Source organism: Onychomys torridus, chromosome 2 (genome assembly GCF_903995425.1).
Source record: "Onychomys torridus chromosome 2, mOncTor1.1, whole genome shotgun sequence".
Lineage (NCBI taxonomy): Eukaryota > Metazoa > Chordata > Mammalia > Rodentia > Cricetidae > Onychomys > Onychomys torridus.
Window position 1 is genome coordinate 14,250,925 of NC_050444.1, and position 13,342 is coordinate 14,264,266.

Here is a 13,342-nt window from a genome sequence, read left to right on the forward strand (position 1 = left end):
CACACTGTAGACTAAAACATCATATCATTGGTGTGGAGAGGATTTGCTGGAGTGGGGCCTCATGGATGCTCTATTGTACTCTATTGTAACGGAGTAACTCCTCTATTGTTGAGCTATATCCTCCGGCACTTGCTCTTCCCCCACCCTTCCTATAACTACTTGGGGACAAAGGTCTTACTAAATTGTCCAGGCTAGCCTTGAACTTACTCTGAAGCCCAGGCAGGCATTGACCTTGTGCCCCTCTCACCTCAAGTTCGTTCCCAAGTAGCTGCGATACAGCAAGCATACAACAGTGGTTGGTTCTGAGGCAGGGGTGGGAATATAGATCATATAGAAGGGAGATTTTTGAAAATATACAGATGAGATCATCTAAAAGCTACCAAAAATAATCTGCAATGGCAATGTACACAGGTGTTTTATACAAGTTCATCATGGGATTCTGCTGCGGACCACTGGAACAAAAGCTAAAAACCCGGAGAACTCAAATCCATGGAGACTCAAGAGGAATGGTGGTGACCGGGGCTGCAGGGAAGAGGACCGAGTGACTGCACGATGGATTGCTGCACTGGAAGGAAGAGGCCGAAGAGCTCTGGAGGCAACGGTGGTGGAGTTTGTTAAAGCAGCACCAATGTACCTACCACACTGACCTGTCTACTTAAGTGGTTCAGACAGTAAAGCTTCCAAGTTAAGTTTTCGCTTTTGTTTGTTTTATAGGAAGGATAAATGGGAAAAAATGAGACATTCCCTTATACTGTTTTGACAACAATACTTCACCACAGAAAAATGTTCCACCATCTGAGAACTTAAGATTATAGTCACATTTATGAAGAGCTAGTAAGAAGCTGCATTCAGGTGCATCAAGTGACTGTATTACACAGTTTATACCTCCAAAAAGAAGAGTGTGGCAAGCACTTGAAAGAGAGGATTAATTTTTCTCACAGTCTGAATCTCATTCCATTCGTTTGCTACAAAATATGTTCTCCATATGCTCACAGGCACAGTGGCACTCCGTACACCGCCCTCACCTGGGAAGGGAGATAAAATGAGTAAAAGCTTCTCTCCTTTGCTCTGCAAGGCAGCGAAAGAATTCTGGTCCAAACACTGATTTCAGTTACCTTCAACAGCTTTAAGAACTTTTCCTTTTGGCCGTTCCCAATCAATAAAGAATATATCGATGGTGATCTGGGATATGAGCTTATGCAAAAATTGTAGAGCCTAAAAATCACATGCAACAAAACACCTGAGAAGTGTCAGACCAATTATAAAACCTACACGACTCTTCAAAGCACAGTGTAATCACAAGAGTACCTCATACATTCTGAATCACCAAGTGTACACAACTGTCACACACCTATTAATTCACCTTCTTTTTTCTTTCTGTCCTTAAACTAGGAACATGAAAAAGGAGCTATCCTCCTTCCCCTCCCCTACAGGACCCTGGCTTAAACGACTTCCTCCCTCCAGGCTCCATACATCACCTGACTTCTGTATGAGGGAGATAATTTGCAAAGCCCCGTGAAAGCAGTAGATGCCCCACTGTCTACTCCATTTCTGGGCCTGAGACAGGAAGCAGAGGTGTTGACACATTTCTCTCGTTTACAGGAGTGGTCAGTTAAACCTAGTTCTTGTCCCTGGGGCATTATTGATCAAAGAACAAAAATCTAAGTACAGGAGGGTAACTGTCCTGAAGAGTTACTTTCTCAGTAGATGAAGCAGATTTCACTCCCCAAAGTGAAGGGGCGAGGGTATGTGAAAAGCTGCCAGCTACATGGATGAGGACTCGCTGAGGGGGGTTGCCACTGGAAGATGAGGAGGAGAGATCAATGATAGCTTGTACAATTCCAATGCTTCATCAGAGTTGGCTGTTATTCTTCATTAACAAAGAGACAAAATCCTTGATGGAAGATAATTGTCCCATTTGGCCAGATTTTAACGGAAAAGTTAAACATTGAAATATCATCTTATCAAACTAGCTGCAACTCATGATTGCTCAGGCATATTTATAACTTCTTTGAAAAAATGATTTAAGGCATAACTTTAAATGGGATATTATAAATAAAGGCACATTTCCTATGTAAAATGATGGATGCTTTCTTTCCAAATCAAACAAATTTTACACCAAAACCATAAAAGTATCTGAATTTGGGGCTGGAGAGATGGCTCAGAGGTTAGGAACACTGGCTGCTCTTCCAGAGGTCCTAAGTTCAATTCCAGCAACCACATGGTGACTCACAACTATCTTTAATGAGATCTGGTGCCCTCTTCTGGCCTGGACACATACATGCAGGCAGAACACTATACATAATAAATAAATAAATCTTTAAAAAAAAGTATCTGAATTTGAACAACTCAGCAGCTTCTTAGCAGTCCTGTGAAAGTGGGTCACCTGTCCTTCGACACGCACCTTCATAGCAAAGGCACACCCCACATAAGTGACAAAACGTTCTTCCTGGACTGGCATCGGCAGCAAGACAGAGACAGACTTCTGTGCCTAAAATAACAACCACACAAGGCTTTTGGTGACCGTTTATAAACCAAAGGAAGCCTAAGTGACAGCAGTGACATCCCCAATAAATGGTGCACCAAAGGGAGGAGCGTAGCAGCTGTCTCAATGACACTGACCAGAAACGTCCCCAAATAGTTCTGCTATTAAAGCAGCTTACCAGTCACTCAGATATTGGCATTTAGGTTAAATTCAGAAATTCACTCACTTTGAAGAAAATAAGCCAATAGAGACCAGTTCCCACTGTGATGATAAAAAACACATTGGCCAGATCACCAGCATAATACATCAAGAATTTCATAACTGTCTGCAATTGAAAAAGAATTACAATTGTTAAAGATTCCATTTATTTTCATTTATTACCTGCTTATTACATTTATTTCTTCTCAAAAATTAAGCAGAAAATATAAGCTCTACTTCATTGTCATTATATATAAAATTATTTCAAGAACTTAAAGTATAAAAATATTTTCTTCTTCCTGTGTGTGTGTGCATGAAGTGGGTACATGAGTGTTGACTACCATAGGATGCATTTAGAGGTCAGAAGACAATTTATGGAGTTGGTTCTCTCCTTCTACCTTTTATTTGGGTTCTAGGAATAGAACCCAGGTCTGATGGCTTGTGTGGCAAGTGTCTTTACTTTAATGAGCTATCTTATTGGCCCATGAATATTACTACTTCTTACTTATTTATTTTTATTATTTTTGAATATTACTACTTCTTATTTATTTATTTTTATTATTTTAGAATTGTGTATGTGTGTGCACAAACACACCCATGTGAGTGCTGGTTGCTGCAGAGTACGGAAGAGGGCATCAGATCCCCTGCAAGTGGAGTTACTGGCAGTTGTGAGCTGTCCAACATGGATGCTGGGAACTGAGGTTGGGTCCTCTGCAAGAGCAGTACACTCTGAATCATTGGGCCTCTCTAGCCCACTCAGTATTACTTCTAATAATAGTAATATATTGGATATTCGTATCCATCTGCTACCAGTTACAAAGACCAACCAAGTTTGCCTGCTAGATTTCTTCTGAATCCTTTTCATTCCATTCCTCTTCAATCCACCTCATCTTTCACTTTATGAGAAAATGGAAACTGTTTCCAAATTACCTTAGTTGGGAATCGCTACCCAAATCTATCTTATCTATTTTCACAGTTATTATTATGTAATATTATTATTTGTTGCACAGAAGGATTGAAGCTTGCTCATGGTAGGCATATGCTGAGCTACATCTTTGGACCCTAGAGTTAGCTTTCTCAAATGTAAATTAGATTATGTCACTTTTTTCTTAAAAATATACAATGACTGCTCACTAAATTCTTGACCCACAAGATCCTTCTCAGTATAGACCAAAGTCAACTTTCTACTTGGCTTCTGGGCTCATTTCAACAGTCACTCAATGCTATCCACTTCACAGTTCCATCTCAAATACTTTGTGGACAGCAACTGTCAGTTTTGTCAAATATTCCTCCCTTTCTCTATCACAAACTCTGAGGAAGGCTCTGTTGTATTTGTTACTACCACGTTCCCCAGTACTGGGCACTCTACAACAGACCCGCAGTGACCACTGTGGAATGAACAGTTTAGAGTCCGCCTGTATGAAAGGCCTTCTTTGACCCTCCCATACAGGAGCACAAGCCCTTTGCTCTGACTCCTTATCATACTGGCTTTGGAGTCAGGAAGACACGCTGGCTAAACAATGACTACAGAACCTTTCTCATGCTCTTGCTTTGCAAAATAGAAACAACACCTGTTGTTGAGTTACTGCAAAAATTAAGCAGAAAATCTAAGCTCTAGTTCACTTTTATCATATAAAAAATGGGAATAATAATAATGCTCAATTACATAGAGCTATGTGAAGGTTAAGTAAACTATACATATAAAGCTTAAAATGTGCCTGGTACACAGTAAATATTCAATAAATGTTAGGTAAAAAAACTAAAAAAAATTAAAGATTAAGTGAGAAGTAAACTATAAAGGTAATTGAGTAAAATCTCTTTTGGTGTTGAGATACCAGTTTTCCTAAATAAAAAGAACATAATATATAACACACACACACAGAGTTCATGTAACAGTGTAAAAATTAACTAAATGTGAAATGCTAACTATATATTGAATGTTAAAGGCATGGATAATAGGTAGCTCATAAATTTGCACAAAAGATTTCAACATGAAAAATAAGGAGATGAATATTTTGAAAAGACAGCTCCTTCATATGAAAAAGAAAAACAAGGAACCTAATAAAAAAGAATGAGCAAGAGATCTAAACAGTTGACAAAAAGAAAGCCTTAACATTTAAAAAGCATATAAAGGCCTGGAGAGACGGCTTAGCAGTCAAGAACACTTTCTGCTCTTCCAGAGGTTCAACTTCCAGCATCCACATGGCCTCTCACAACCATCTACGACTCAGGCTCCAGTGGATCTGGTGCCTCTTCTGGTTTCTGTGGGCACCAGGCAAGCATGTAGTGCACAGGGATACATGCAAGCAAAACACCTTATATAAAGAATAAAACCTTTAAAGTGTATGAATAATAAAACAAAGGCAATGAAGCCAACAACGACATCTTGACACAGACGGCTACTTGTGCAAACACGTTAATGTTAGAAAACAGCAAGCTGTGGCAGAGGCAGAAACAAAAGCGGTGGTGGGAATGTGCACAGACCGTGGGATCCTGGGAAGAAAGTCAAGTCGCATATGTCCTATGGCCTCAGAATGAGTTTCCTAACTTACACTCCAGAAAACCAAAGGCAACTTCCTTACTCATCTTCTATCTGTACCTTATGGAAAAGATCCAGTAGAGTAAAAAAAAAAAAATTCATTTAAAAACTGAGTGCACCTGTAAATCAATCATGGGGCTCCCAATGCGCCTCTTCCACCCTGCTGTCTTCAAAAGAGATGATAACACAGCCAGTCCACCCAACACACCCAATGCAATCTAGAAAGGGGAAAGAAAAAAAAAACATTTTAGAACTTCCATAATTCCTCTTATTGCTCCTAAAAACCACTGTAAATAGAAAGTGAAATTACTTAAAAACTGATGGGGACCAGTTGAAAGGACATGGGAGATAAGCTGTAAGAAATTCCAGTGGCTAAATTTGGGGGAAATTGAGCAAGAAAATGAATGCTAATGGATTACAAAATCACCTAAATTAACTATCCATGAGATCATATTGACTTAAATAAATTAACTGAATAAATATTAATGAGGGCAAAAAGGAAAGCTCTACCTTATAATCAAGTTCCAATTTATAAATTCAGAAGAAATGAAGGAAATAAAGGAAAAAGCATCAGGCAAAACTTTCTGCAAATTTTTAAAATTAGACAAAATAGGGGAAATGTGGTGATGTTGTTTTGTGATCTAATGAATAAAGCTTGCCTGAAGATCAGAGTGAAGGAGCTAAGCTACTAGTTAGCCTTACAGCCCAGGCAGTGGTGCCACACATCTTAATCCCAGTACTTGGGATCTCATGCAGAGGCAGATGGATCTATGTAAGTTCAAGGCCACCCTGGGCTACACAAGATTGATCTAGTCTAAAAGAGAAACACAGCCAGGCAGTGGTGGCACGCACCTTTGACTCCAGCACTTGGGATCTCAGGCCTTTAATCCCAGCACTAGGGAGGTGGAGACAGGAAGTGACATGGCTGGGAGGAGAGGGGAATAAGGCAGGAAGAGACAGGAGCTCAGTCTCTTTATTTTGGCTGAGGAGTTGTCGAGGTGAGAGGTGGCTGTGGCTGTGGCTTGTTCCTTTGTCTCTCTGATCTTTCAGCATTCACCCTGATTCTGGCTCAGGGTTTTTATTAAGGCCAAATTAGGATTTGGGCTACAGACAAGCATCACCAGTGGGCACCAGCATTAGAGCACGGCCGCTGTGGCGATGGCTCAGTCAGCAAGTGCTTGCTGCACACAGGACATTAGTTTGGGCGCCCCGATCCCTGTGACAGCCACGTAAAAAGCATGGTGCATGGGCCATGATCCCAATGACGCAGAAGCACACAGTCCTTACAGCTTGCTGGCCAGCTAGTTTTATCAAATCTGTGAGTCTACTAAGAGACACTGTCTTAAAAAAATAAGGTAGAAATATATAGAGGAAGATACCTAAAGTTGATTTCTGGCCTTCATGTGTACACACACACACACACACACACACACACACGCACGCACGCACGCACGCGAGCGCCTGACCCCATGCACTGAGAAGGGCTTGATGCACTCCTATGGCATCTCTAATAAAACTACATAAACTCAATTTAACTGAGGGAAACTTCGAGAGAAATCCAAATTGATGGTCAAAAAAGCTAACTAATAAATGCTAACAAAGTATCATAGCCATGAAAGACAGAGAAATACTGGGGCACTGTTATAGACTGGAGGACACACAGATGTGACAACTGAAAGCAATTAAGTCTGAAAACTGATACAGAAAAACCTATAATACCCAAACACAATGCAGGTTAATTGACAGGATTACATCACTATTAATTTTCTGGCTACCATCACTGTACCATGGGGAAGTCAGGATAAGAGTGCATGGCAAATCTATTTTCACAATTTTATTTACATCAAAAAATTTTAAAATTGAAAGTGTAGTGTAAATATTTTAACAAGGCAAAAGGAACTCACATCTGTCTGGACAAATGCATCTCCTTGATTCATCTCATACTTGACTGAGAAGGAAATCTGGTAAAGAGAACAGATCACTTATACTAAAATTTGACACCATACAACTACTTTCATAAGAATAAATTTGTAGCTGGATTTTGCCATAAATACCACCTTTTTACAATCACTATTATGGATGTTGGCCTTTATTCACAGAGAGATGCTTTTTTGAGAACCTTTATGCTGCATTAAATCTCTATCTTGAACGTGCATGAAAGGAAAGAGGGGTTTATCAGGAACTAAAGTCACTGACAGAAGTTCAAGGCAAATTAATCGTATTTCATTTTCAGATAGATTTTTTTTGTCACTGAGAAATACTGTATCAAAAAATTATCAACTAGCTAGACAACCACATCCTAAAAAGGCAGAATACTCAAATGTCTGAGCAGGAAACCTGGGGGCAGCACAGTATCAAGGCAGAGAAAGAATCAGAAAAGGGTACTGGGGGGGGGGGGGGCAGTTCCCTTGGTTTACCACGGCCACAGTGAGTTTGGGATAGAGAGGGAGTTAGCTGTCAGCTGTTTTGATACCAAGGGAAAGAGGGCTGACCTCCGTGATTTTCAAAGAAGGAAACTGGCAGAGCTGGAGGGAAAAGAACACAAGATTCAAATGGCTGGAAAAGGGAGGGAGGGAGCCAGTGGCAAGCTGAGGAAAGATCTGAACGGCTGTTAGCTGCTTTAGTGTGTTTTTAAGGTGAAGCACCCCAAGAGTTATACAAGCAAAGGAAATGATCTATCAGAGAGGCTGGCTGAATACCAGCTGGGGAGGAAGGGGTGTCCACAGGCACAGGATCACTGGGGAGGAAGGGGTGTCCACAGGCACAGGGTCACTGGGGAGGAGGATGGGGTGTCCACAGGCACAGGGTCACTGGGGAGGAGGAAGGGGTGTCCACAGGCACAGGGTCACTGGGGAGGAGGAAGGGGTGTCCACAGGCACAGGGTCACTGGGGAGGAGGAAGGGGTGTCCACAGGCACAGGGTCACTGGGGAGGAGGAAGGGTGTCCACAGGCACAGGGTCACTGGGGAGGAGGAAGGGGTGTCCACAGGCACAGGGTCACTGGGGAGGAGGATGGGGTGTCCACAGGCACAGGGTCACTGGGGAGGAGGATGGGGTGTCCACAGGCACAGGGTCACTGGGGAGGAAGGGGTGTCCACAGGCACAGGGTCACTGGGGAGGAAGGGGTGTCCACAGGCACAGGGTCACTGGGGAGGAGGAAGGGGTGTCCACAGGCACAGGGTCACTGGGGAGGAGGAAGGGGTGTCCATAGGCACAGGGTCACTGGGGAGGGGGAACAGACAAGAATGGAAAGGAAACAAAGCTGGGTCCCTCTCAGGTTTCCCAGAGGCGATCCAAAGGGATTTATGTTGGGAAAGCAGGAAGTAAATGAGTGGTTGTTGGTCAAAGAGAAAAGGCACAGCTGGATATCTAAAGCTCAGATAAAACTTCTGTAATGGCTGCCTGAGAAATATAAAATTATGTAATTATACTTTAATTACAATGTATTAAAAATTAAAAATGATTAAAGAACTGTATATTTTGCACTTAAATTTGAGGTATCATCAAATCAAGGTAGTTCCTGGCTCTAAATTTCTCTTTTTCCTTTTAAATTTTGTGTGCGGTGCGTGCGTGCGTGCGTGCGTGCGTGCGTGCGCGCGTGCGCGCGCAGCTCAAGGTCAGAGGACAGTTCTCTCCTTCCCCATCAGCAGGTTCCGGGATCGAACCCCTGTGGTCAGGCTCCTGTGGAGCACTGAAACCCACGAAGCAACCAGGGGGTGCTGCTGCTCTTGTATTTCTTATGTTTCAGTTTCTCAGCACTTCATTTGCAAACTGGACAAGAATAACATTTAAAGAAAAGAGTGCCTGCATTAACACAAATATACTTAGTAGGAAGTTTTAAGCCAGGCAGCCTTTTCTGTTGCTTTTTAGCTTGTTTCTAGACTTTCCTCTCTCATCACAGTACATGTAAACTCAGTGAGTGGAGGCTGATTTTACCTAATTGTATCAGGTACTACAAATGCGGACAATACATCTTTGAAGTTCTATTATGTCCCTTTTTTGTTTAATGCAAGCCTGGTCACAAGCTGAGAACAAGCAGGAACAAGCGCACCAGCCAACCAAAGAAGACTAAAATAATAATAATAAAAAGGAGGATGACAGAAATTAAGTTCTGAGTGAGTCCCAGAGGTAAGGAAACGTCCTGCTTCTCATGTTTCCAGAGGACAGGTAATACACTAATCTTCTGGAGAAAAGAAAGCATCCAGGATTTCCTGTTTCACTCTGCCCTCTCATTTACCCCTCCGCCCAGCAGGAGTGCTCTCTCTGAGGGACAGACCAAGGAGAACTGGCCATGTGCGGCCAGGATTTCCCAAGCTTATTCTGTGGGACTGCCTGCCTTCTGGATGTATGACCTCTCTTTCTCTCATGAGCGGGCCCTCTCAGACACAGAAGGCCTTCATCTCTTCAGTGAACTGAGGCTGCAGACCGAACTTCACTCTCTAGCCTGCCTCTGTACTGGTTATGACACTGACGGGTTCATCTTTCCGTCTGCTGAAGCGGCTCTATGCAGTGACGAGTCCACAAGACCCACGGCACCTTCTGCGCTCCTGGCTTAAGCAGGCAAGCAAACAATAGCAGAATGACCAGAAAAGACAGATCCAGATGCTGGGTCTCGGTGTCACAGGACAGCAGGGGTACTGACCTCCATGGGAACCTGCACTCACATGCACATACCTGCCCCACCCCCACTACACAATACACATAATTAAAAATACTAAAAATTTCATCTATTCCTGCCTTTTAATACTCAATTTCCTCAAGAGTTCAGTTTCTTTCATTAGATACTCCTAATTAATATTTGAATATATAAAAAAGACTTGTTTAAAACTTTAAAAAGATTACCTTTTGACCATTCTAAGCTTCACCAGCACCATATTAATATTTACAATTACAAGAGCACTAACGAATAAAAGACTCACCTTCACAGACTGGCTGTTAGCATTTTTGAGGTCAATGTCACTGTAGGCAATGGTAAGTAAGGGAGTATATATGTTCCCATTTTTTGTGTTGGGTACAAGGCGTATGCTATTGGAAGAAAATATACTCAAAATTATAAATATACTTAACCTTTTAAGCATATACTTATCATTTCTTTTCATTTCTGATAGACTTTATATTTTAGACTCAGTCAGTCAGTAAGGCTAGAGGAGGCTAACTACAAATTGAGTGTTAAGCCATAGCTCCTCTTCATTGGTTAAGAACTGTAACCAAAGCATTCTGCAGGAGACAGGCTGACACATACAAATGAAACCACTGAAGCACTGGGACTGTCTTTCAGGGACAGCTGTGTCACATGACACCCAAGGAGTGGCAAACAGAATGTGGATCTTCACATGACAAAGTCTTACGAAAACACATGTTACATCTCATTTTGCTTTAGGCCCAATTTGGCAAGTACAATATTAGTATAAGATGGTTAGTGAACCCAAAAAGAAACATGCCAGCATGGCCTTACCAAGACCGAGTCTACCCTAATTAGGTTTGATTTCATTTTTATTAGGAATTCCACACTGACAGACTGAGCATGATGTATAAGAAAACTTTCACAGTGCCCAACTCCTAACCTCATCATGAAAATTCAAATGATTAGTGAGACAATAATGAGCAAATTAAGTACTTCAGCGTGAAAACCACTGCATTCAGAGCTCACATTCTAAAACACTGGAGTGGGGGCTCAACCACAGACCACACAGTACCACTCTAAGGTGGTACCACTCATTTCTCAGCTCTTATTAAAGTACCCATTTCAGCTATTGCTCTTCACTTCCTTCCTCCTTCAACCCACTGTAATTCACCAGGTACAGTGACCTAGAGCAGGAATCTGGCAAACTCCTGAGGTCCTTCTGATAGCCCTTTATCCCTTAACCTTTACTGGTCTACGCCAACCTAGACATGGCTAAGAAACCTTATGTATTATTTCAGCTCGCTTCTCTGTCCTGTTTCGGTCTGAAAATCCCTGGCAAACACTCTCCTTACGGCACTGTCTTCAATACTCACAAGTCTAACTTAGTCATTAGGCAGGTTTACCTACCTCAGTGCTAGCTGGGTAGCAATTCGGATTACTCTTGGCTGACTGCCTAGGTCATTTTCTCGTCCACTGACTGCATCCACCAAGAAAATGCGCCGAGTGAGAAGCCACTTGCTGGAGCTACTGTCTTTTTACAAAAAGGAAAAAAGCGCATTAGGAAAACTGCTTTCAAACCACTTACGATGGCACTCACAACAGTGACTGACGAAATCCAGATTAACACTTAGTGTTGAAGTAAGATAGCCACAGAGATCTGTTCCTGTAAGAACTGTCAGTTTTCTCTGCTCCCTGCCAGGGTCATCTTTTGTAGCATGGATAATAACAAAAGAAGTTAGCCTGTCTCCAAAGAGGGTCAAGAACAGGGAAGAAGTCAGTTTGCAGTTCCACTCACTTTCCTCAGGCTACTCTCTCAGCAAGGGTTGATTCTTAAGGTTCTGAAAATCAAATTAATAAAATAGGCCTAAACACAGCAGCCATGCCACCACTTTATTGTACCTTGGGGCATACTATCTAAAATCATATACTAAGAGGATTCATCATTATCATCATCACTGGCTTATCAACATTATCATATTGGCTTACATCTATTGAGTTCAGCTATGAGAAAACAAGAGTAGAAAGTCTTACCTTGGTTCACAAACATCTTATTGTGTTGAAGATTTAGATTTAACACAGGAACAGCCCAAATATAACGGTGTTGATCTTCACCAGTATATTCGAGATAAACGTCATAAAATATAGGACTGGGAAAGTCAGCCAGGATTTTAGAAAGAGAAATTTCACACTAGGAGGTAAATAAAAATAAAAGCATTATGATTCAAAATTAGAAAGTATATGACCATTAAACTTTTTAAAAAAAAAAATTTGTGAAGTATCTTTAAACTACATTATTTGCATGCACTTCCAAGAGACTTCCAAAACATGAATTCTTAAAGGCCCTACTGAAAAAAAAAAAAAAAAAATCCAGCCAGTAAAGAACTCCTGTTTTTAATCTGTACCATGAGGAGATCAGTTTTTACTTTTAACACGAGTGCATATCAAAGATGAGGTTTAAAAGCTGCTATTGTCCTCCAGGACAAGGGTGACTCTTTCTCCTGATGTATAACGATGTATCTGACTGGCTCCCTCACGAAGGCGAAGCCCATCTCTCACCGCCCCTTTCCAGTCTGTGCTCATCCGTTCACACTAATCCATTACAGCCCTCACCGTGTATACGCCAGGCCATTCTATCTTCCCACCACTGCAAATGTGGGCTCCACATTCATTCCTTTCTTACCGTGCTCCATCCAACTTATGTTATTAGATAACCTGAGCATCACTGACTCGAGTCTTTCTGTTTCCCTGAGAATTGGTATTGTGTGCATATCTACATATGGACAGCTCTGCCATTCTCTGTCTATATAGGTATTTGTTTAGTGAGCTGTGAACTACTTTTATGAGTGGCAACCAGTTACATTGCAAAAATGGTTTTAAACCTAGCACAACATTTATGTGATGCAACAATTTTAATAACCACCTAATACCATTGGGTCCCATTGGAGCACATTTACCAAGTACCTCATGTGATGTGTGAGGACTGAACGGGACATCAGTGATAAAATGCACCATCAGGTACAAAATGCCCCTGCTCACTGTATGTAGCTCATGTTGTTAGGAAAGGATGATGGTGAAACACCCTGTAAGTCACTTCTTATCAAGAATAAATTCATGTTTATGGTAGAAAATTTGGAAAATATAAAAAATGAAACAAAAATCAACTCTGGAACAACTGTCCCAAATTGATCAATAAAAATGTTTATCTTCTTCCAATTAGTTGCTTGTGATGGCACTGTTCACTGTGGTTTTGTTCTATGTGCATGCACATACAAGCTAAAAAACATTTTTATATGCTACTGAGGATCTTTCAAATGTTAAATGGCTCACAATATTTCTTTGTACCATACTACAACATCCAAGTGAACGAAAGTTGTAGGAGGAAGGAAAAAGGAAGTTTGGAAAGAGAGGGGTATATCAAAGGAAAGGGAAGAAAGCACTGTTATTTTATTGGGAGGTAAAGTGAACAGGGAATTACATTTTTAGTAGTCACTAACTTT

The 13,342-nt window shown here is 41.4% G+C and overlaps 1 protein-coding gene across 3 annotated transcripts in view; it reads right to left on the reverse strand.

Annotated features, from left to right (window-relative positions):
- Tmem67 (transmembrane protein 67) overlaps positions 1 to 13,342 on the reverse strand; it is a 40,667-nt gene that overhangs the window by 11,801 nt on the left and 15,524 nt on the right. For 2 of the 3 annotated variants that reach the window (XM_036178045.1, XM_036178044.1), the window contains exons 12-20: positions 11,877 to 12,033; positions 11,253 to 11,376; positions 10,141 to 10,246; positions 7,127 to 7,183; positions 5,342 to 5,440; positions 2,712 to 2,810; positions 2,405 to 2,491; positions 1,116 to 1,215; positions 886 to 1,025 (exon numbers count right to left, since the gene is read on the reverse strand). In XM_036178045.1, the coding sequence (XP_036033938.1) occupies positions 886 to 1,025; positions 1,116 to 1,215; positions 2,405 to 2,491; positions 2,712 to 2,810; positions 5,342 to 5,440; positions 7,127 to 7,183; positions 10,141 to 10,246; positions 11,253 to 11,376; positions 11,877 to 12,033 (969 nt within the window). The remainder of the gene's footprint in view (positions 1 to 885; positions 1,026 to 1,115; positions 1,216 to 2,404; positions 2,492 to 2,711; positions 2,811 to 5,341; positions 5,441 to 7,126; positions 7,184 to 10,140; positions 10,247 to 11,252; positions 11,377 to 11,876; positions 12,034 to 13,342) is intronic. The other variant, XM_036178046.1, reaches the window with a different exon arrangement.